A 24,268-nucleotide genomic window follows, 5' to 3' on the forward strand; every position below is an offset into this window, starting at 1 on the left:
GAGGTGTATGTACGTATTACCCTTGGGCGCAGTATACGCCATATTTGATATATTTTTTGTTTCACTAATATACAAGGTTTTTGGGAATACTTGTATTGTATACAGCAGCCCTCACTGATTCACCACGTTATAGCGAGCGCCTATATACTCTGTTTTTTTTTATATCAGATTATAGCTGGGCTATATAATATTATATTACTATATTATGATATTACTATATTACTATATTATTATATTATTATATTACTATTTTATGATATTACTATATTACTATATTATTATATTATTATATTACTATATTACTATATTATTATATTATTATAATACTATATTATGTTATTACTATATTATATTATTATTATTATATTATTATATTACTACATTATGATTTTACTAAATTACTATATTATTATATTATTAGATTACTATATTATGATATTACTATATTACTATATTATTATATTATTAGATTACTATATTATGATATTACTATATTATTATATTATTAGATTACTATATTATGATATTACTATATTACTATATTATTATATTATAAGATTACTATATTATGATATTACTATATAACTATATTATTATATTACTATATTATGATATTACTATATTATTATATTATCATATTACTATATTATGATATTACTATATTACCATATTATTATATTATTAGATTACTATATTATGATATTACTATATTATTATATTATTAGATTACTATATTATGATATTACTATATTATATTATTAGATTACTATATTATGATATTACTAAATTACTATATTATTATATTATTATATTACTATATTATGATATTACTATATTACTATATTATTATATTATTAGATTACTATATTATGATATTACTATATTACTATATTATTATATTATTATATTACTATATTATGATATTACTATATAACTATATTATTATATTACTATATTATGATATTACTATATTATTATATTATCATATTACTATATTATGATATTACTATATTACCATATTATTATATTATTATATTACTATATTATGCTATTACTATATTATTATATTACTATATTGTTATATTATTATATTACTATATTATGATATTACTATATTATATTATTATATTATTATATTACTATATTATGATATTACTATATAACTATATTATTATATTACTATATTATGATATTACTATATTATTATATTATCATATTACTATATTATGATATTACTATATTACCATATTATTATATTATTAGATTACTATATTATGATATTACTATATTACTATATTATTATATTATTAGATTACTATATTATGATATTACTATATTATATTATTATTATTATATTATTATATTACTATATTATGATATTACTAAATTACTATATTATTATATTATTATATTACTATATTATGATATTACTATATTACTATATTATTATATTATTAGAGTACTATATTATGATATTACTATATTACTATATTATTATATTATTAGATTACTATATTATGATATTACTATATAACTATATTATTATATTACTATATTATGATATTACTATATTATTATATTATCATATTACTATATTATGCTATTACTATATTATTATATTACTATATTGTTATATTATTATATTACTATATTATGATATTACTATATTATATTATTATATTATTATATTACTATATTATGATATTACTATATTATATTATTATTATTATATTATGATATTATGATATTACTATATTATTATATTACTATATTATGATATTATTATATTATATTATTATTATTATATTATTATATTATTATATTATGATATTACTATATTATTATATTACTATATTATGATATTACTATATTATATTATTATTATGATATTATGATATTACTATATTATTATATTACTATATTATGATATTATATTATTATTATTATTATAAGGACTGAATTCCCTTAGAGAGCAGGCTGCGCAGTGCATCTCGGGAATTGCAGTCCAAGCTCAATAATCAGGACCTCTGAGTTACATAAATAGCGCAAACACTACAAGTCCCGGCATGCATTGCAGTCTGGGTCACATAACAGCTTTAGCGCGTTCATTGGCCGAAACCAGGAAACGTTTGAAACGCAAGGTGATTAAAGACGTGACACGCATGGTTTATTTCCGGGTTGGTCATTTCCGGTCTCATTTCCTTATTGTGCTGAAAGAGCTTCAGCTGCTGCAGGTCAGATCTCATTAATAACAGCGTACGTACACCGTGTATGATATATATATCTTTATATTTACATTATATAATAATTATATATCAATATATTCACACACTGCAGGTCAGATCTCATTAATAACAGCGTACGTACACAGTGTATGATATATATATCTTTATATTTACATTATATAATAATTATATATCAATATATTCACACACTGCAGGTCAGATCTCATTAATAACCGTGTACGTACACAGTGTATGATATATATATCTTTATATTTACATTATATAATAATTATATATCAATATATTCACATACTGCAGGTCAGATCTCATTAATAACAGCGTACGTACACCGTGTATGATATATATATCTTTATATTTACATTATATAATAATTATATATCACTATATTCACACACTGCAGGTCAGATCTCATTAATAACAGCGTACGTACACCGTGTATGATATATATATCTTTATATTTACATTATATAATAATTATATATCAATATATTCACATACTGCAGGTCAGATCTCATTAATAACAGCGTACGTACACAGTGTATGATATATATATCTTTATATTTACATTATATAATAATTATATATCAATATATTCACACACTGCAGGTCAGATCTCATTAATAACAGCGTACGTACACAGTGTATGATATATATATCTTTATATTTACATTATATAATAATTATATATCAATATATTCACACACTGCAGGTCAGATCTCATTAATAACCGTGTACGTACACAGTGTATGATATATATATCTTTATATTTACATTATATAATAATTATATATCAATATATTCACATACTGCAGGTCAGATCTCATTAATAACAGCGTACGTACACCGTGTATGATATATATATCTTTATATTTACATTATATAATAATTATATATCACTATATTCACACACTGCAGGTCAGATCTCATTAATAACAGCGTACGTACACCGTGTATGATATATATATCTTTATATTTACATTATATAATAATTATATATCAATATATTCACATACTGCAGGTCAGATCTCATTAATAACAGCGTACGTACACAGTGTATGATATATATATCTTTATATTTACATTATATAATAATTATATATCAATATATTCACACACTGCAGGTCAGATCTCATTAATAACAGCGTACGTACACAGTGTATGATATATATATCTTTATATTTACATTATATAATAATTATATATCAATATATTCACACACTGCAGGTCAGATCTCATTAATAACAGCGTACGTACACCGTGTATGATATATATATCTTTATATTTACATTATATAATAATTATATATCAATATATTCACATACTGCAGGTCAGATCTCATTAATAACAGCGTACGTACACCGTGTATGATATATATATCTTTATATTTACATTATATAATAATTATATATCAATATATTCACACACTGCAGGTCAGATCTCATTAATAACAGCGTACGTACACCGTGTATGATATATATATCTTTATATTTACATTATATAATAATTATATATCAATATATTCCCATACTGCAGGTCAGATCTCATTAATAACCGTGTACGTACACAGTGTATGATATATATATCTTTATATTTACATTATATAATAATTATATATCAATATATTCACACACTGCAGGTCAGATCTCATTAATAACAGCGTACGTACACAGTGTATGATATATATATCTTTATATTTACATTATATAATAATTATATATCAATATATTCACACACTGCAGGTCAGATCTCATTAATAACAGCGTACGTACACCGTGTATGATATATATATCTTTATATTTACATTATATAATAATTATATATCAATATATTCACACACTGCAGGTCAGATCTCATTAATAACAGCGTACGTACACCGTGTATGATATATATATCTTTATATTTACATTATATAATAATTATATATCAATATATTCACACACTGCAGGTCAGATCTCATTAATAACAGCGTACGTACACAGTGTATGATATATATATCTTTATATTTACATTATATAATAATTATATATCAATATATTCACACACTGCAGGTCAGATCTCATTAATAACAGCGTACGTACACCGTGTATGATATATATATCTTTATATTTACATTATATAATAATTATATATCAATATATTCACACACTGCAGGTCAGATCTCATTAATAACAGCGTACGCACACCGTGTATGATATATATATCTTTATATTTACATTATATAATAATTATATATCAATATATTCACACACTGCAGGTCAGATCTCATTAATAACAGCGTACGTACACAGTGTATGATATATATATCTTTATATTTACATTATATAATAATTATATATCAATATATTCACATACTGCAGGTCAGATCTCATTAATAACAGCGTACGTACACAGTGTATGATATATATATCTTTATATTTACATTATATAATAATTATATATCAATATATTCACATACTGCAGGTCAGATCTCATTAATAACAGCGTACGCACACCGTGTATGATATATATATCTTTATATTTACATTATATAATAATTATATATCAATATATTCACACACTGCAGGTCAGATCTCATTAATAACAGCGTACGTACACAGTGTATGATATATATATCTTTATATTTACATTATATAATAATTATATATCAATATATTCACATACTGCAGGTCAGATCTCATTAATAACCGTGTACGTACACAGTGTATGATATATATATCTTTATATTTACATTATATAATAATTATATATCAATATATTCACACACTGCAGGTCAGATCTCATTAATAACAGCGTACGTACACAGTGTATGATATATATATCTTTATATTTACATTATATAATAATTATATATCAATATATTCACACACTGCAGGTCAGATCTCATTAATAACAGCGTACGTACACCGTGTATGATATATATATCTTTATATTTACATTATATAATAATTATATATCAATATATTCACACACTGCAGGTCAGATCTCATTAATAACAGCGTACGTACACCGTGTATGATATATATATCTTTATATTTACATTATATAATAATTATATATCAATATATTCACACACTGCAGGTCAGATCTCATTAATAACAGCGTACGTACACAGTGTATGATATATATATCTTTATATTTACATTATATAATAATTATATATCAATATATTCACACACTGCAGGTCAGATCTCATTAATAACAGCGTACGTACACCGTGTATGATATATATATCTTTATATTTACATTATATAATAATTATATATCAATATATTCACACACTGCAGGTCAGATCTCATTAATAACAGCGTACGCACACCGTGTATGATATATATATCTTTATATTTACATTATATAATAATTATATATCAATATATTCACACACTGCAGGTCAGATCTCATTAATAACAGCGTACGTACACAGTGTATGATATATATATCTTTATATTTACATTATATAATAATTATATATCAATATATTCACATACTGCAGGTCAGATCTCATTAATAACAGCGTACGTACACAGTGTATGATATATATATCTTTATATTTACATTATATAATAATTCTATATCAATATATTCACATACTGCAGGTCAGATCTCATTAATAACAGCGTACGCACACCGTGTATGATATATATATCTTTATATTTACATTATATAATAATTATATATCAATATATTCACACACTGCAGGTCAGATCTCATTAATAACAGCGTACGTACACAGTGTATGATATATATATCTTTATATTTACATTATATAATAATTATATATCAATATATTCACATACTGCAGGTCAGATCTCATTAATAACCGTGTACGTACACAGTGTATGATATATATATCTTTATATTTACATTATATAATAATTATATATCAATATATTCACATACTGCAGGTCAGATCTCATTAATAACCGTGTACGTACACAGTGTATGATATATATATCTTTATATTTACATTATATAATAATTATATATCAATATATTCACATACTGCAGGTCAGATCTCATTAATAACAGCGTACGTACACCGTGTATGATATATATATCTTTATATTTACATTATATAATAATTATATATCAATATATTCACACACTGCAGGTCAGATCTCATTAATAACAGCGTACGTACACAGTGTATGATATATATATCTTTATATTTACATTATATAATAATTATATATCACTATATTCACACACTGCAGGTCAGATCTCATTAATAACAGCGTACGTACACAGTGTATGATATATATATCTTTATATTTACATTATATAATAATTATATATCAATATATTCACACACTGCAGGTCAGATCTCATTAATAACAGCGTACGTACACAGTGTATGATATATATATCTTTATATTTACATTATATAATAATTATATATCACTATATTCACACACTGCAGGTCAGATCTCATTAATAACAGCGTACGTACACCGTGTATGATATATATATCTTTATATTTACATTATATAATAATTATATATCAATATATTCACATACTGCAGGTCAGATCTCATTAATAACAGCGTACGTACACAGTGTATGATATATATATCTTTATATTTACATTATATAATAATTATATATCAATATATTCACACACTGCAGGTCAGATCTCATTAATAACAGCGTACGTACACAGTGTATGATATATATATCTTTATATTTACATTATATAATAATTATATATCAATATATTCACATACTGCAGGTCAGATCTCATTAATAACCGTGTACGTACACCGTGTATGATATATATATCTTTATATTTACATTATATAATAATTATATATCAATATATTCACACACTGCAGGTCAGATCTCATTAATAACAGCGTACGTACACAGTGTATGATATATATATCTTTATATTTACATTATATAATAATTATATATCACTATATTCACACACTGCAGGTCAGATCTCATTAATAACAGCGTACGTACACCGTGTATGATATATATATCTTTATATTTACATTATATAATAATTATATATCAATATATTCACATACTGCAGGTCAGATCTCATTAATAACCGTGTACGTACACCGTGTATGATATATATATCTTTATATTTACATTATATAATAATTATATATCACTATATTCACACACTGCAGGTCAGATCTCATTAATAACAGCGTACGTACACAGTGTATGATATATATATCTTTATATTTACATTATATAATAATTATATATCAATATATTCACACACTGCAGGTCAGATCTCATTAATAACCGTGTACGTACACCGTGTATGATATATATATCTTTATATTTACATTATATAATAATTATATATCAATATATTCACACACTGCAGGTCAGATCTCATTAATAACAGCGTACGTACACAGTGTATGATATATATATCTTTATATTTACATTATATAATAATTATATATCAATATATTCACACACTGCAGGTCAGATCTCATTAATAACAGCGTACGTACACCGTGTATGATATATATATCTTTATATTTACATTATATAATAATTATATATCAATATATTCACACACTGCAGGTCAGATCTCATTAATAACAGCGTACGTACACAGTGTATGATATATATATCTTTATATTTACATTATATAATAATTATATATCAATATATTCACACACTGCAGGTCAGATCTCATTAATAACAGCGTACGTACACAGTGTATGATATATATATCTTTATATTTACATTATATAATAATTATATATCAATATATTCACATACTGCAGGTCAGATCTCATTAATAACCGTGTACGTACACCATGTATGATATATATATCTTTATATTTACATTATATAATAATTATATATCAATATATTCACATACTGCAGGTCAGATCTCATTAATAACAGCGTACGTACACCGTGTATGATATATATATCTTTATATTTACATTATATAATAATTATATATCAATATAGTCACACACTGCAGGTCAGATCTCATTAATAACCGTGTACGTACACCGTGTATGATATATATATCTTTATATTTACATTATATAATAATTATATATCAATATATTCACATACTGCCGGTCAGATCTCATTAATAACCGTGTACGTACACCGTGTATGATATATATATCTTTATATTTACATTATATAATAATTATATATCAATATATTCACATACTGCCGGTCAGATCTCATTAATAACAGCGTACGTACACAGTGTATGATATATATATCTTTATATTTACATTATATAATAATTATATATCAATATATTCACATACTGCAGGTCAGATCTCATTAATAACCGTGTACGTACACAGTGTATGATATATATATCTTTATATTTACATTATATAATAATTATATATCAATATATTCACATACTGCAGGTCAGATCTCATTAATAACAGCGTACGTACACAGTGTATGATATATATATCTTTATATTTACATTATATAATAATTATATATCAATATATTCACATACTGCAGGTCAGATCTCATTAATAACAGCGTACGTACACCGTGTATGATATATATATCTTTATATTTACATTATATAATAATTATATATCAATATATTCACATACTGCAGGTCAGATCTCATTAATAACAGCGTACGTACACAGTGTATGATATATATATCTTTATATTTACATTATATAATAATTATATATCAATATATTCACACACTGCAGGTCAGATCTCATTAATAACAGCGTACGTACACAGTGTATGATATATATATCTTTATATTTACATTATATAATAATTATATATCAATATATTCCCATACTGCCGGTCAGATCTCATTAATAACCGTGTACGTACACAGTGTATGATATATATATCTTTATATTTACATTATATAATAATTATATATCAATATATTCACATACTGCCGGTCAGATCTCATTAATAACAGCGTACGTACACAGTGTATGATATATATATCTTTATATTTACATTATATAATAATTATATATCAATATATTCACATACTGCAGGTCAGATCTCATTAATAACAGCGTACGTACACAGTGTATGATATATATATCTTTATATTTACATTATATAATAATTATATATCAATATATTCACACACTGCAGGTCAGATCTCATTAATAACAGCGTACGTACACAGTGTATGATATATATATCTTTATATTTACATTATATAATAATTATATATCACTATATTCACACACTGCAGGTCAGATCTCATTAATAACAGCGTACGTACACAGTGTATGATATATATATCTTTATATTTACATTATATAATAATTATATATCAATATATTCCCATACTGCAGGTCAGATCTCATTAATAACAGCGTACGTACACAGTGTATGATATATATATATCTTTATATTTACATTATATAATAATTATATATCAATATATTCACATACTGCAGGTCAGATCTCATTAATAACAGCGTACGTACACCATGTATGATATATATATCTTTATATTTACATTATATAATAATTATATATCAATATATTCACATACTGCAGGTCAGATCTCATTAATAACAGCGTACGTACACCGTGTATGATATATATATCTTTATATTTACATTATATAATAATTATATATCAATATATTCACATACTGCAGGTCAGATATCATTAATAACAGCGTACGTACACCGTGTATGATATATATATCTTTATATTTACATTATATAATAATTATATATCAATATATTCACACACTGCAGGTCAGATCTCATTAATAACAGCGTACGTACACAGTGTATGATATATATATCTTTATATTTACATTATATAATAATTATATATCAATATATTCACACACTGCAGGTCAGATCTCATTAATAACAGCGTACGTACACCGTGTAATATATATATATCTTTATATTTACATTATATAATAATTATATATCAATATATTCACACACTGCAGGTCAGATCTCATTAATAACAGCGTACGTACACAGTGTATGATATATATATCTTTATATTTACATTATATAATAATTATATATCAATATATTCACATACCGCAGGTCAGATCTCATTAATAACAGCGTACGTACACAGTGTATGATATATATATCTTTATATTTACATTATATAATAATTATATATCAATATATTCACACACTGCAGGTCAGATCTCATTAATAACCGTGTACGTACACTGTGTATGATATATATATCTTTATATTTACATTATATAATAATTATATATCAATATATTCACACACTGCAGGTCAGATCTCATTAATAACAGCGTACGTACACCGTGTATGATATATATATCTTTATATTTACATTATATAATAATTATATATCAATATATTCACACACTGCAGGTCAGATCTCATTAATAACAGCGTACGTACACAGTGTATGATATATATATCTTTATATTTACATTATATAATAATTATATATCAATATATTCACACACTGCAGGTCAGATCTCATTAATAACAGCGTACGTACACCGTGTATGATATATATATCTTTATATTTACATTATATAATAATTATATATCAATATATTCACACACTGCAGGTCAGATCTCATTAATAACAGCGTACGTACACCGTGTATGATATATATATCTTTATATTTACATTATATAATAATTATATATCAATATATTCACACACTGCAGGTCAGATCTCATTAATAACAGCGTACGTACACAGTGTATGATATATATATCTTTATATTTACATTATATAATAATTATATATCAATATATTCACATACTGCAGGTCAGATCTCATTAATAACAGCGTACGTACACCGTGTATGATATATATATCTTTATATTTACATTATATAATAATTATATATCAATATATTCACACACTGCAGGTCAGATCTCATTAATAACAGCGTACGTACACAGTGTATGATATATATATCTTTATATTTACATTATATAATAATTATATATCAATATATTCACACACTGCAGGTCAGATCTCATTAATAACAGCGTACGTACACAGTGTATGATATATATATCTTTATATTTACATTATATAATAATTATATATCAATATATTCACATACTGCAGGTCAGATCTCATTAATAACCGTGTACGTACACCGTGTATGATATATATATCTTTATATTTACATTATATAATAATTATATATCACTATATTCACACACTGCAGGTCAGATCTCATTAATAACAGCGTACGTACACAGTGTATGATATATATATCTTTATATTTACATTATATAATAATTATATATCAATATATTCCCATACTGCAGGTCAGATCTCATTAATAACTGCGTACGTACACCATGTATGATATATATATCTTTATATTTACATTATATAATAATTATATATCAATATATTCACACACTGCAGGTCAGATCTCATTAATAACAGCGTACGTACACCGTGTATGATATATATATCTTTATATTTACATTATATAATAATTATATATCAATATATTCACACACTGCAGGTCAGATCTCATTAATAACAGCGTACGTACACAGTGTATGATATATATATCTTTATATTTACATTATATAATAATTATATATCAATATATTCACACACTGCAGGTCAGATCTCATTAATAACAGCGTACGTACACAGTGTATGATATATATATCTTTATATTTACATTATATAATAATTATATATCAATATATTCACACACTGCAGGTCAGATCTCATTAATAACAGCGTACGTACACAGTGTATGATATATATATCTTTATATTTACATTATATAATAATTATATATCAATATATTCACACACTGCAGGTCAGATCTCATTAATAACAGCGTACGTACACAGTGTATGATATATATATCTTTATATTTACATTATATAATAATTATATATCAATATATTTACATACTGCAGGTCAGATCTCATTAATAACAGCGTACGTACACAGTGTATGATATATATATCTTTATATTTACATTATATAATAATTATATATCAATATATTCACACACTGCAGGTCAGATCTCATTAATAACAGCGTACGTACACTGTGTATGATATATATATCTTTATATTTACATTATATAATAATTATATATCACTATATTCACACACTGCAGGTCAGATCTCATTAATAACAGCGTACGTACACCGTGTATGATATATATATCTTTATATTTACATTATATAATAATTATATATCAATATATTCACATACTGCAGGTCAGATCTCATTAATAACAGCGTACGTACACCATGTATGATATATATATCTTTATATTTACATTATATAATAATTATATATCAATATATTCACACACTGCAGGTCAGATCTCATTAATATCAGCGTACGTACACAGTGTATGATATATATATCTTTATATTTACATTATATAATAATTATATATCAATATATTTACATACTGCAGGTCAGATCTCATTAATAACAGCGTACGTACACAGTGTATGATATATATATCTTTATATTTACATTATATAATAATTATATATCAATATATTCACACACTGCAGGTCAGATCTCATTAATAACAGCGTACGTACACAGTGTATGATATATATATCTTTATATTTACATTATATAATAATTATATATCAATATATTCACACACTGCAGGTCAGATCTCATTAATAACAGCGTACGTACACTGTGTATGATATATATATCTTTATATTTACATTATATAATAATTATATATCACTATATTCACACACTGCAGGTCAGATCTCATTAATAACAGCGTACGTACACAGTGTATGATATATATATCTTTATATTTACATTATATAATAATTATATATCAATATATTCACACACTGCAGGTCAGATCTCATTAATAACAGCGTACGTACACTGTGTATGATATATATATCTTTATATTTACATTATATAATAATTATATATCACTATATTCACACACTGCAGGTCAGATCTCATTAATAACAGCGTACGTACACAGTGTATGATATATATATCTTTATATTTACATTATATAATAATTATATATCAATATATTCACACACTGCAGGTCAGATCTCATTAATAACAGCGTACGTACACTGTGTATGATATATATATCTTTATATTTACATTATATAATAATTATATATCAATATATTTACATACTGCAGGTCAGATCTCATTAATAACAGCGTACGTACACAGTGTATGATATATATATCTTTATATTTACATTATATAATAATTATATATCACTATATTCACACACTGCAGGTCAGATCTCATTAATAACAGCGTACGTACACAGTGTATGATATATATATCTTTATATTTACATTATATAATAATTATATATCAATATATTCACACACTGCAGGTCAGATCTCATTAATAACAGCGTACGTACACAGTGTATGATATATATATCTTTATATTTACATTATATAATAATTATATATCAATATATTCACACACTGCAGGTCAGATCTCATTAATAACAGCGTACGTACACAGTGTATGATATATATATCTTTATATTTACATTATATAATAATTATATATCAATATATTCACACACTGCAGGTCAGATCTCATTAATAACAGCGTACGTACACAGTGTATGATATATATATCTTTATATTTACATTATATAATAATTATATATCAATATATTCACACACTGCAGGTCAGATCTCATTAATAACAGCGTACGTACACAGTGTATGATATATATATCTTTATATTTACATTATATAATAATTATATATCAATATATTCACATACTGCAGGTCAGATCTCATTAATAACAGCGTACGTACACCGTGTATGATATATATATCTTTATATTTACATTATATAATAATTATATATCAATATATTCACACACTGCAGGTCAGATCTCATTAATAACAGCGTACGTACACAGTGTATGATATATATATCTTTATATTTACATTATATAATAATTATATATCAATATATTCACATACTGCAGGTCAGATCTCATTAATAACAGCGTACGTACACCGTGTATGATATATATATCTTTATATTTACATTATATAATAATTATATATCAATATATTCACACACTGCAGGTCAGATCTCATTAATAACAGCGTACGTACACCGTGTAATATATATATATCTTTATATTTACATTATATAATAATTATATATCAATATAGTCACATACTGCAGGTCAGATCTCATTAATAACAGCGTACGTACACAGTGTATGATATATATATCTTTATATTTACATTATATAATAATTATATATCAATATATTCACATACTGCAGGTCAGATCTCATAACAGACAAGCATGCAGACAGACAAGCACGGCCACAAACTCGCAGACAGAGAGACACTCAGAAGTTGATTTTCTTTTAAAGTTATTTTGATTGAAACCCACTCAGCCTCCCTACCTTTTGGAGAGCTGGAGTGGATAATCTTTCCATGGGTTCCAGTGGGGCTGCTGTTGCCTGTGCGCCCGGCCGTCCACCTCTGCTCTCCCACGGCCGGCCGCGTCCGCTCTCCCCTGGCTTCCCGCCTCCGCTCTCCCACAGACATATAGACTGACGCACAGACACATACACACACTGACACACATGCAGATACACACACACACACAGATACACAAAAACACATACATGTGTATTGGGTGACCCAAAGTGCATGAGTCACCTGATAGACTCAGCCAGCGGTTCACAGCCCATGCGACGGCCTACACCGCCGCAATTACCCAAAGTTTTTTGCGTAACCCAGGGGCACTGAATTGCAGGCCATACCACGGATTGGGAATCCCTGTCAAAGGAAAAGCGTTTAATCGGGATTGGGCGGGGCCAAATACCATTCTGGCCAATCAGTTTCTCCTCATAGAGATGCATTGAATATGCATCTCTATGAGGAACATTCAGCTGAATGTCAACACTGCCCAGGGAAGCACATCCAGTGGCTATCTGAGGAGTGGCCACAGGACGTCACACGTTCCATCAGTGAATTTTCCCCTGTTACGTTCTTTGCGCCAGTTTTTAGAAGAGAACACTTTGATAAATCTCTCCCTATTTGTTAATATTCCAGGTTGTTACTTTCACTGGAAATTGAATGAAATGTGCCTGGAGTGAAACGTATTTTATGTTGTCAAATGATTTCATATTGTGTAGGATGACAGTGACACAAATTAACCACAGTCCCTCACTCCTGTCCCTCTTACTGCATGGTGACCAGATATTTCACTAAGGAGGAATTTACTGATATATATATTTTTCATTTTTTTTTTTATATTTATCTAGAAATTAAACTGAATATATACAATCCTTGATAATGAACAAGAAGGGGAATCAGGTGTCTGAGAGAATCTTGAGTATCACCTTGGAGATCATCTACCTGCTGACTGGAGAGGTGAGGGATTCTGGGTAATGTCATTATGGAGATCATCTACCTGCTGACTGGAGAGGTGAGGGATTCTGGGTAATGTCATTATGGAGATCATCTACCTGCTGACTGGAGAGGTGAGGGATTCTGGGTAATGTCAGTATGGAGATCATCTACCTGCTGACTGGAGAGGTGAGGGATTCTGGGTAATGTCACCATGGAGATCATCTACCTGCTGACTGGAGAGGTGAGGGATTCTGGGTAATGTCATTATGGAGATCATCTACCTGCTGACTGGAGAGGTGAGGGATTCTGGGTAATGTCAGTATGGAGATCATCTACCTGCTGGCTGGAGAGGTGAGGGATTCTGGGTAATGTCATTATGGAGATCATCTACCTGCTGGCTGGAGAGGTGAGGGATTCTGGGTAATGTCAGTATGGAGATCATCTACCTGCTGACTGGAGGTGAGGGATTCTGGGTAATGTCATTATGGAGATCATCTACCTGCTGACTGGAGAGGTGAGGGATTCTGGGTAATGTCAGTATGGAGATTATCTACCTGCTGACTGGAGAGGTGAGGGATTCTGGGTAATGTCATTATGGAGATCATCTACCTGCTGACTGGAGAGGTGAGGGATTCTGGGTAATGTCATTATGGAGATCATCTACCTGCTGACTGGAGAGGTGAGGGATTCTGGGTAATGTCATTATGGAGATCATCTACCTGCTGACTGGAGAGGTGAGGGATTCTGGGTAATGTCAGTATGGAGATCATCTACCTGCTGACTGGAGAGGTGAGGGATTCTGGGTAATGTCAGTATGGAGATCATCTACCTGCTGACTGGAGGTGAGGGATTCTGGGTAATGTCATTATGGAGATCATCTACCTGCTGACTGGAGAGGTGAGGGATTCTGGGTAATGTCACCATGGAGATCATCTACCTGCTGACTGGAGAGGTGAGGGATTCTGGGTAATGTCAGTATGGAGATCATCTACCTGCTGACTGGAGAGGTGAGGGATTCTGGGTAATGTCACCATGGAGATCATCTACCTGCTGACTGGAGAGGTGAGGGATTCTGGGTAATGTCACCATGGAGATCATCTACCTGCTGACTGGAGAGGTGAGGGATTCTGGGTAATGTTATTATGGAGATCATCTACCTGCTGACTGGAGAGGTGAGGGATTCTGGGTAATGTCAGTATGGAGATCATCTACCTGCTGACTGGAGAGGTGAGGGATTCTGGGTAATGTCAGTATGGAGATCATCTACCTGCTGACTGGAGAGGTGAGGGATTCTGGGTAATGTCAGTATGGAGATCATCTACCTGCTGACTGGAGAGGTGAGGGATTCTGGGTAATGTCAGTATGGAGATCATCTACCTGCTGACTGGAGAGGTGAGGGATTCTGGGTAATGTCCTTATGGAGATCATCTACCTGCTGGCTGGAGAGGTGAGGGATTCTGGGTAATGTCAGTATGGAGATCATCTACCTGCTGACTGGAGAGGTGAGGGATTCTGGGTAATGTCATTATGGAGATCATCTACCTGCTGACTGGAGAGGTGAGGGATTCTGGGTAATGTCATTATGGAGATCATCTACCTGCTGACTGGAGAGGTGAGGGATTCTGGGTAATGTCACCATGGAGATCATATACCTGCTGACTGGAGAGGTGAGGGATTCTGGGTAATGTCAGTATGGAGATCATCTACCTGCTGACTGGAGGTGAGGGATTCTGGGTAATGTCATTATGGAGATCATCTACCTGCTGACTGGAGAGGTGAGGGATTCTGGGTAATGTCACCATGGAGATCATCTACCTGCTGACTGGAGAGGTGAGGGATTCTGGGTAATGTCAGTATGGAGATCATCTGCCTGCTGACTGGAGAGGTGAGGGCTTCTGGGTAATGTCAGTATGGAGATCATCTACCTGCTGACTGGAGAGGTGAGGGATTCTGGGTAATGTCCTTATGGAGATCATCTACCTGCTGACTGGAGAAGTGAGGGATTCTGGGTAATGTCACCATGGAGATCATCTACCTGCTGGCTGGAGAGGTGAGGGATTCTGGGTAATGTCAGTATGGAGATCATCTACCTGCTGGCTGGAGAGGTGAGGGATTCTGGGTAATGTCAGTATGGAGATCATCTACCTGCTGACTGGAGAGGTGAGGGATTCTGGGTAATGTCAGTATGGAGATCATCTACCTGCTGGCTGGAGAGGTGAGGGATTCTGGGTAATGTCAGTATGGAGATCATCTACCTGCTGACTGGAGAGGTGAGGGATTCTGGGTAATGTCATTATGGAGATCATCTACCTGCTGACTGGAGAGGTGAGGGATTCTGGGTAATGTCATTATGGAGATCATCTACCTGCTGGCTGGAGAGGTGAGGGATTCTGGGTAATGTCAGTATGGAGATCATCTACCTGCTGACTGGAGAGGTGAGGGATTCTGGGTAATGTCATTATGGAGATCATCTACCTGCTGACTGGAGAGGTGAGGGATTCTGGGTAATGTCATTATGGAGATCATCTACCTGCTGGCTGGAGAGGTGAGGGATTCTGGGTAATGTCATTATGGAGATCATCTACCTGCTGGCTGGAGAGGTGAGGGATTCTGGGTAATGTCATTATGGAGATCATCTACCTGCTGACTGGAGAGGTGAGGGATTCTGGGTAATGTCATTATGGAGATCATCTACCTGCTGGCTGGAGAGGTGAGGGATTCTGGGTAATGTCAGTATGGAGATCATCTACCTGCTGGCTGGAGAGGTGAGGGATTCTGGGTAATGTCATATTATTTATATATATATATATATATGTTCTAAGTATTTTTTTTTTTTTTTTTTTTTTTAACACTGATTAATAATTTTATTTTATTTCCAGCCAGCAGGGGGACAAACTTTCATTACAGTTAGTCCCCCTGCTGGCAATGCCTGAGCCAGCTATCCCGGCCATGTGATTGTGAGGTCCTCGCAAGGACCTCACTCACACAGGGCCAGGGGGCACTGAAAAGGATGGACCTGCTGCGGGGGGCTCCCTGGCAGTCCCCCCAACCGGCTGGGTAAGTAAGAAAAAACCAGAGGGCGTACAATTACACCCGGCGGCGTTTAGAGACGCTTAAAATAGGGCGTAATTGTACGCCCTCCGGTCTTAAGGGGTTAATTCATCAACAACACACTTTAATGTAAAAAATTGTATCCATTAATATAGGCAAGGCATCTTTAAATATACATTTTCTGTTGTAGTAAAACAGAATATATAAATGCTAGTAATAATAGGAGGCCGCAGACTGGCATCCTATTTTTTAAATTGAAGAGGAACAATGATAGAATAGCAGAAGAAGAATTCAGCAAGTGTGAGTACATCTGTCATAGAAAATAAATTACTTTGCCCTTCTTCTTTTCAATTTCTATATTTAGGATCATGTGGTTGTGAAGAAGCCCAGTGACCATATCTCATCCAAGAGCATTCCCCTTGTAAAGGAAGGATCCTGTGGGACCCGGAACTCCAGCACCATGCTGCCACCTACCTCCATGATTCATGAGGGAAAACATGATCAGAAGATCCTGGAACTGACCAATCAGATCATTGAGCTGCTGACTGGAGAGGTGAGGCTGCTGGGAATGGGACATTATACAGTAAAACCAAGGGATGTGTCTGGATGGTGACTGTGTCATTGTGTGTATCAGGTTCCTATACGGTGTGAGGATGTCACGGTCTATTTCTCCCTGGAGGAGTGGGACTATATAGAAGGACACAAGGATCTCTACAAAGATGTGATGGAGTACCACCACCAACTGGGTAAGAAAAGGTTTAATCACCACAATCCGTTTATAATATTTAATGTGTCCAATGCATTGAATATTTACAAAGATCTTTGATGTACTTTAAGTTGAAGTAAACGATCCGTTACATATTAATGTACATTTTCTTCCAACAGATGCATCTGTACATGATGGATTTCACTTCCTTGGTTTTTGGCCCCATTTTGGAATTGAAGATGGATCTGTAAGTAAAGCTAGCGGAGACATATCACAGCAAGTAAAAAAAATGAGGAAAAGACAAATTAAATCTGCATCATTCAATTCTCGAGATCCTCAGTTGAGTGAAAATTTAAATGTCACAAACATTTCTATAACCACCGAGCAACCACAGACAGAATATCATATTAAAGAGGAAACAGCCTCGTGGGAAGAAGTAAATGACGACAAATGTTATACACCAACAGAATACAAATCTACTCGCATTAAGGTAAAATCAGTCTCATGGGGAGAAGGAAATCCCACTGACTATACAATCACAGACCATAGAGAATATCCATCTACTTTTGACAAAGATGTATCGACTGTGAGTGGCAAAGTAAATACCAGGAGTCCAGATAATTATATTATACAGGAACAGACTCAGGAAGATGACACATTTACTTACGTCGAAGGTTCACCAAAATCATCTTCAAATAAGTCCATAAATGAATGTAGAAAATCTAATACATGTTTCAAAGATAAAATGGTTAAATCTCCCCAAAGTATACTCAATACAGAGGAAATAATGAACTGGCCTGGGTATGCACCATATTTAAATACTAACTCTGAGTTTGCCAACCATCACGATTCTTCTGAAATGGAAAAGGTTATATTTTCTGAGTCTGATTTAGTTATTCACGAGATTGATTATGGAGAAGAGAAACCACTGTTATCCTCTGAGTATGGGGAGAATTGTACTCCAGTGTCAAATCTTGTCATGCATCAGCCGATTCTCACGGGAGAAAAGCCATTTCAATGCATTGAATGCGGGAAATGTTTTAGCCAAAAACATGTTCTAATTCGGCATCAGCAGATTCACACAGGAGAAAAACCATTTAAATGCACAGAATGTGGAAAATGTTTCAGTTTAAAGTATGATTTAATCAGACATCAGAAGATTCACAAGGGAGAAAAGACATTTAAATGCAATGAATGTGGGAAAAGTTTTATCCAGGCTGCACAACTTACGTCACATAAAAGGGTACACACAGGAGAAAAACCATATAAATGTGATGAATGTGGGAAATGTTTTGCTCAGGGAGCACATCTTACTTCGCACAAACTAACTCACACAGGAGAAAAACCTTTCCAGTGCACTGAGTGCGGAAAGTGTTTTAGTCAAAAACCTGTCCTAAATAGGCATCAGCAGACTCACAGGGGAGAGAAATTATTTAAATGTGAAGAATGTGGGAAAAGTTTTATGTATGACACGCAACTTGCATCGCATAAACTGATTCACACTGAAGAAAAGTCTTTTAAATGCACTGAATGTGGGAAATGTTTTAGCCAAATGTTTGATCTTAACAAGCATCAGCAGATCCATACAGGAGAGAAACCATTTAAATGCAATGAATGTGGGAAATGTTTTAGCCAAAAGCCAGTTCTCATTCGGCATCAGCAAATCCACACAGGAGAAAAACCTTTTAAGTGCAATGAATGTGGGAAATGTTTTATCCTAAAGTATGATTTAATCAGACATCAGAAGATTCACAAGGGAGAAAAGACATTTAAGTGCATTGAATGTGGGAAATGTTTTATCCAGGCTGCACAACTTACGTCACATAAAAGAGTTCACACAGGAGAAAAACCATATAAATGTGATGAATGTGGGAAATGTTTTGCTCAGGGAGCACATCTTGTGTCACACAAAAGGATTCACACAGGAGAAAAACCATATAAATGCGCTGAGTGCGGGAAGTGTTTTATCCAAGCCTCGCAGCTTGCGACACATAAAATGATCCATGCTGAAGAAAAGCCTTTTAAATGTTATGAATGTGGCAAATGTTTTGCCATACAGTATGATCTTATTATGCATCAGGTCATTCACAGTGCAGATTAAAATGTTAAGGGTTATTCCATAAAGTGTTATGTTTAAAATAGGCAAATTGTGTGGTTGAAACACTGTTTTTGGTTAGAGTAATCTTGCTCTGCTGGTCTGAACCCCACACCATCACTTTGAAAAAAAAATGACCAAAACACATGATACTTTCTAGGACCTTGTTGGAACATTCCATATGAAATCAACCATTGATGAGGCACTTTTCAACATCGCAATCTTTTACTTTTTTAAATTTGGCATGCTGAAAGGTTCTAGTAAACAAAAATTGTGGGGGTGCAAAGAAGGGAAAACCCCAATTAATACAAAATATAACAATATAACCACGTATTGCACTCCACCCTTAGAAACAAATGTGGAAAATAGGAGTAATAAAGCAATCTTCTCTTTATTTCATAACAAAATCAGCAAATGCACAGTGAAAATCAACAAACATAAATAACGGGGGAAGGAGAAAGATATACAAACTAATTTCACGTCTACACTGGATGCCTTGCTAACTGTAACCAGCTTTAATATTCCAATCTTCACATTGTTTTCATGGTGGAAAATGCAATATTTGGTTATTTTGTGATATACTGAAAGGGCCACCTGAGGAACGAGCCTATGTAAAAGTGCAGGTTTATTTCTTCTATATTCACAAATTTATAGGAGTGTAATATCTGTGATTTTGACAAGTTGTTTTTTATAAACCAGTTTTGTAAAGTCTCCAAATAGCCGTTTCACATATTTCTTGCCTATCGTATGAAAAAGTCTTTTGAAGCTGTTGTAATCTATATATTGGTGACCATTTTCTCAAAAAAAAAATTTTTGTTTTCTTTAACTATGTGTTGTCCATATATACTACTATTAGTCTTTAATAATACTAATTTCATAGATGGATGCCAATGGCATCAGAAGTTATCATTTATCCAGTAAAACAGGAATTCCAATTTACAGCAATTTCATTACTCCAGAAACGTTTAACCAAGTTCGGTTCTGAACTTTGTAAATATAGAAGCTATGGACCTCAAATTTCCATATGGATAACGCACTCTTCTGGATCCCAGGATGCAACCGGTTCTGAGGTTGGCCAGTCCTCACAATGTGATTTGCAAAAAGTAATGATGGTCCAGGCACTCAAGTTCAGTACAGGGGTAGCTTTATTGGAGCAAAACCTAAACAACGTTTTGTCCCACAACAAGGCCTTTATCAAGCTTCACAAAGGCCCTGTTGTGGGCAGAAACGTTGTTTCTATTTTGCTCCAATAAATCTGCCCACTGGATTGAACCTGAGTGCCTGGACCATCATTACTTTTTCACTGCAAATTTTCATAGGCTTATACCTCAGGTGGTCTTTTTTAGAAACCAAACTTTTAAAAATATCTAAAAATGTGAGCTTGAGGACATGGTGAATTTGCATTGGAATGGCCTAGCTCTCCCTCAGCCTGATCTCTGTCTGCTAACGTCCATATCCTGGTGGGAGAATGGGCTGGGCAGGTAGGTGTATCGCCAGTCCGTGAACTGCTGTGCGTCCTTCCTTGTGTTTTTCCATTATATTATGTTTATTCTTATGTTTTACATGCTACCCATTCAGGAGGCTCCATACGAACAGGTTCTGTTCGCCTCCCGAACGGGGACCACCTCAATACCGCATTTATGTTTGCTTAGAATGTTCACACCTCGTTAGAATATTTGCACCTCGCTAATGAGGTGTAAAAACCACAAACCGCAAGGGAATCCTCGGTGCGTATCGACCCTGGATGGCGGCCTGTTCATTAGGCAAATGCCATCCAGGGGGAGCATTCGCAGATTGCTTCCCACCTCGTTCGGCTCCCAAACGAGGACCTTCCCAGTGCCCCTTGGAGTGTTCACACCAATTAATTAGAACGTTGGCAACTTGCAACATAAGTGTGAAACTGCAAGGGAAGTAATTAATTAGTGCTCCCCTGGGTGGCTGCCGTTCGTACAGACGGACGCCGGCCAGGGGGGAGTGTTCGTGTCCCGAAAGGAGACACTTCCCTTGCCTGGTTTCACCCAGGGACCCCGCGAACGAATAGGGTTCGGTATGGTTACCTTTCTGGGGGTCCCTGAGATGGCTGGGTACATTCTTTGGGGGCAATAGTGGTTTGGCAGGTTTTCTGTGCCTGGGAGCACAGAAGGTAGGAGTTTTTCCCACGCTGGAACTCCCAGGTATAGAGGACCCTGGGAAGAAGACACCCTGCTATGGAAAGTGGGAAACCCTGTATTTGGGTGGCGGGAACTGGGACAAAGGAGCTAGAGTTCCTGTCCCCCACAAAGAACCCTGGGACGGGGAGGACCCTAGGAGGGGATATTGGCATTGTGTATGATCCACCCCTTGCAAGGGGAAAGTTTAAAGCTGAGTGTGGCCAATAAAGTGGTTGTTGTACCCCTGGAGCTGTGTATCATATAGTTACTGGGGGAAAATGAGACTTACTGTTCTACTAGCGGAGGTAGCCAGCCGGGTTACCCAGGGCCCGCTACACCACCATTGACTAATGTCAGATCTCTTGTTCCAGGCTGGCTAATGAGGTCTCAATAATGTGGCCGTAGATGGAGTTCCACCTCCAGCAGCAGAGGCGTTTAACTCCGTTTGTGCTGTGTTTCATAGCGAAATCCTGCAAAGACTTCAGACATTATGACCACTTGAAAGCAGTGAAGTTGACATGGTGCTTTGAGTATGCATTATAAAATTCCATAAAGTCACCGGATAAATTGAAGCTATTCAAAAAAATATTAGAAAGGTACATTTCTCAGTATGTACCATTGGGTAATAAATATGAAAGAAACACATTGAAACCAATGTGGCTTAGTAGAGAAGTAAAACAAGAGATTAAAAA

The 24,268-nt window shown here is 31.8% G+C and overlaps 1 protein-coding gene across 1 annotated transcript in view; it reads left to right on the forward strand.

The window, feature by feature from the left end:
- Window positions 1–2,181: 2,181 nt before the first annotated feature.
- LOC134574878 (zinc finger protein 665-like) overlaps window positions 2,182–24,268 on the forward strand; it is a 125,966-nt gene continuing 103,879 nt past the window's right edge. Inside the window, exons 1-3 of the mRNA XM_063433926.1 lie at window positions 2,182–2,234; window positions 15,487–15,595; window positions 18,990–19,178. Of these exons, the coding sequence (XP_063289996.1) occupies window positions 15,518–15,595; window positions 18,990–19,178 (267 nt within the window). The 5' untranslated portion in view covers window positions 2,182–2,234; window positions 15,487–15,517. The remainder of the gene's footprint in view (window positions 2,235–15,486; window positions 15,596–18,989; window positions 19,179–24,268) is intronic.

This window comes from Pelobates fuscus, chromosome 10 (genome assembly GCF_036172605.1).
Source record: "Pelobates fuscus isolate aPelFus1 chromosome 10, aPelFus1.pri, whole genome shotgun sequence".
Taxonomy (NCBI): Eukaryota; Metazoa; Chordata; class Amphibia; order Anura; family Pelobatidae; genus Pelobates; species Pelobates fuscus.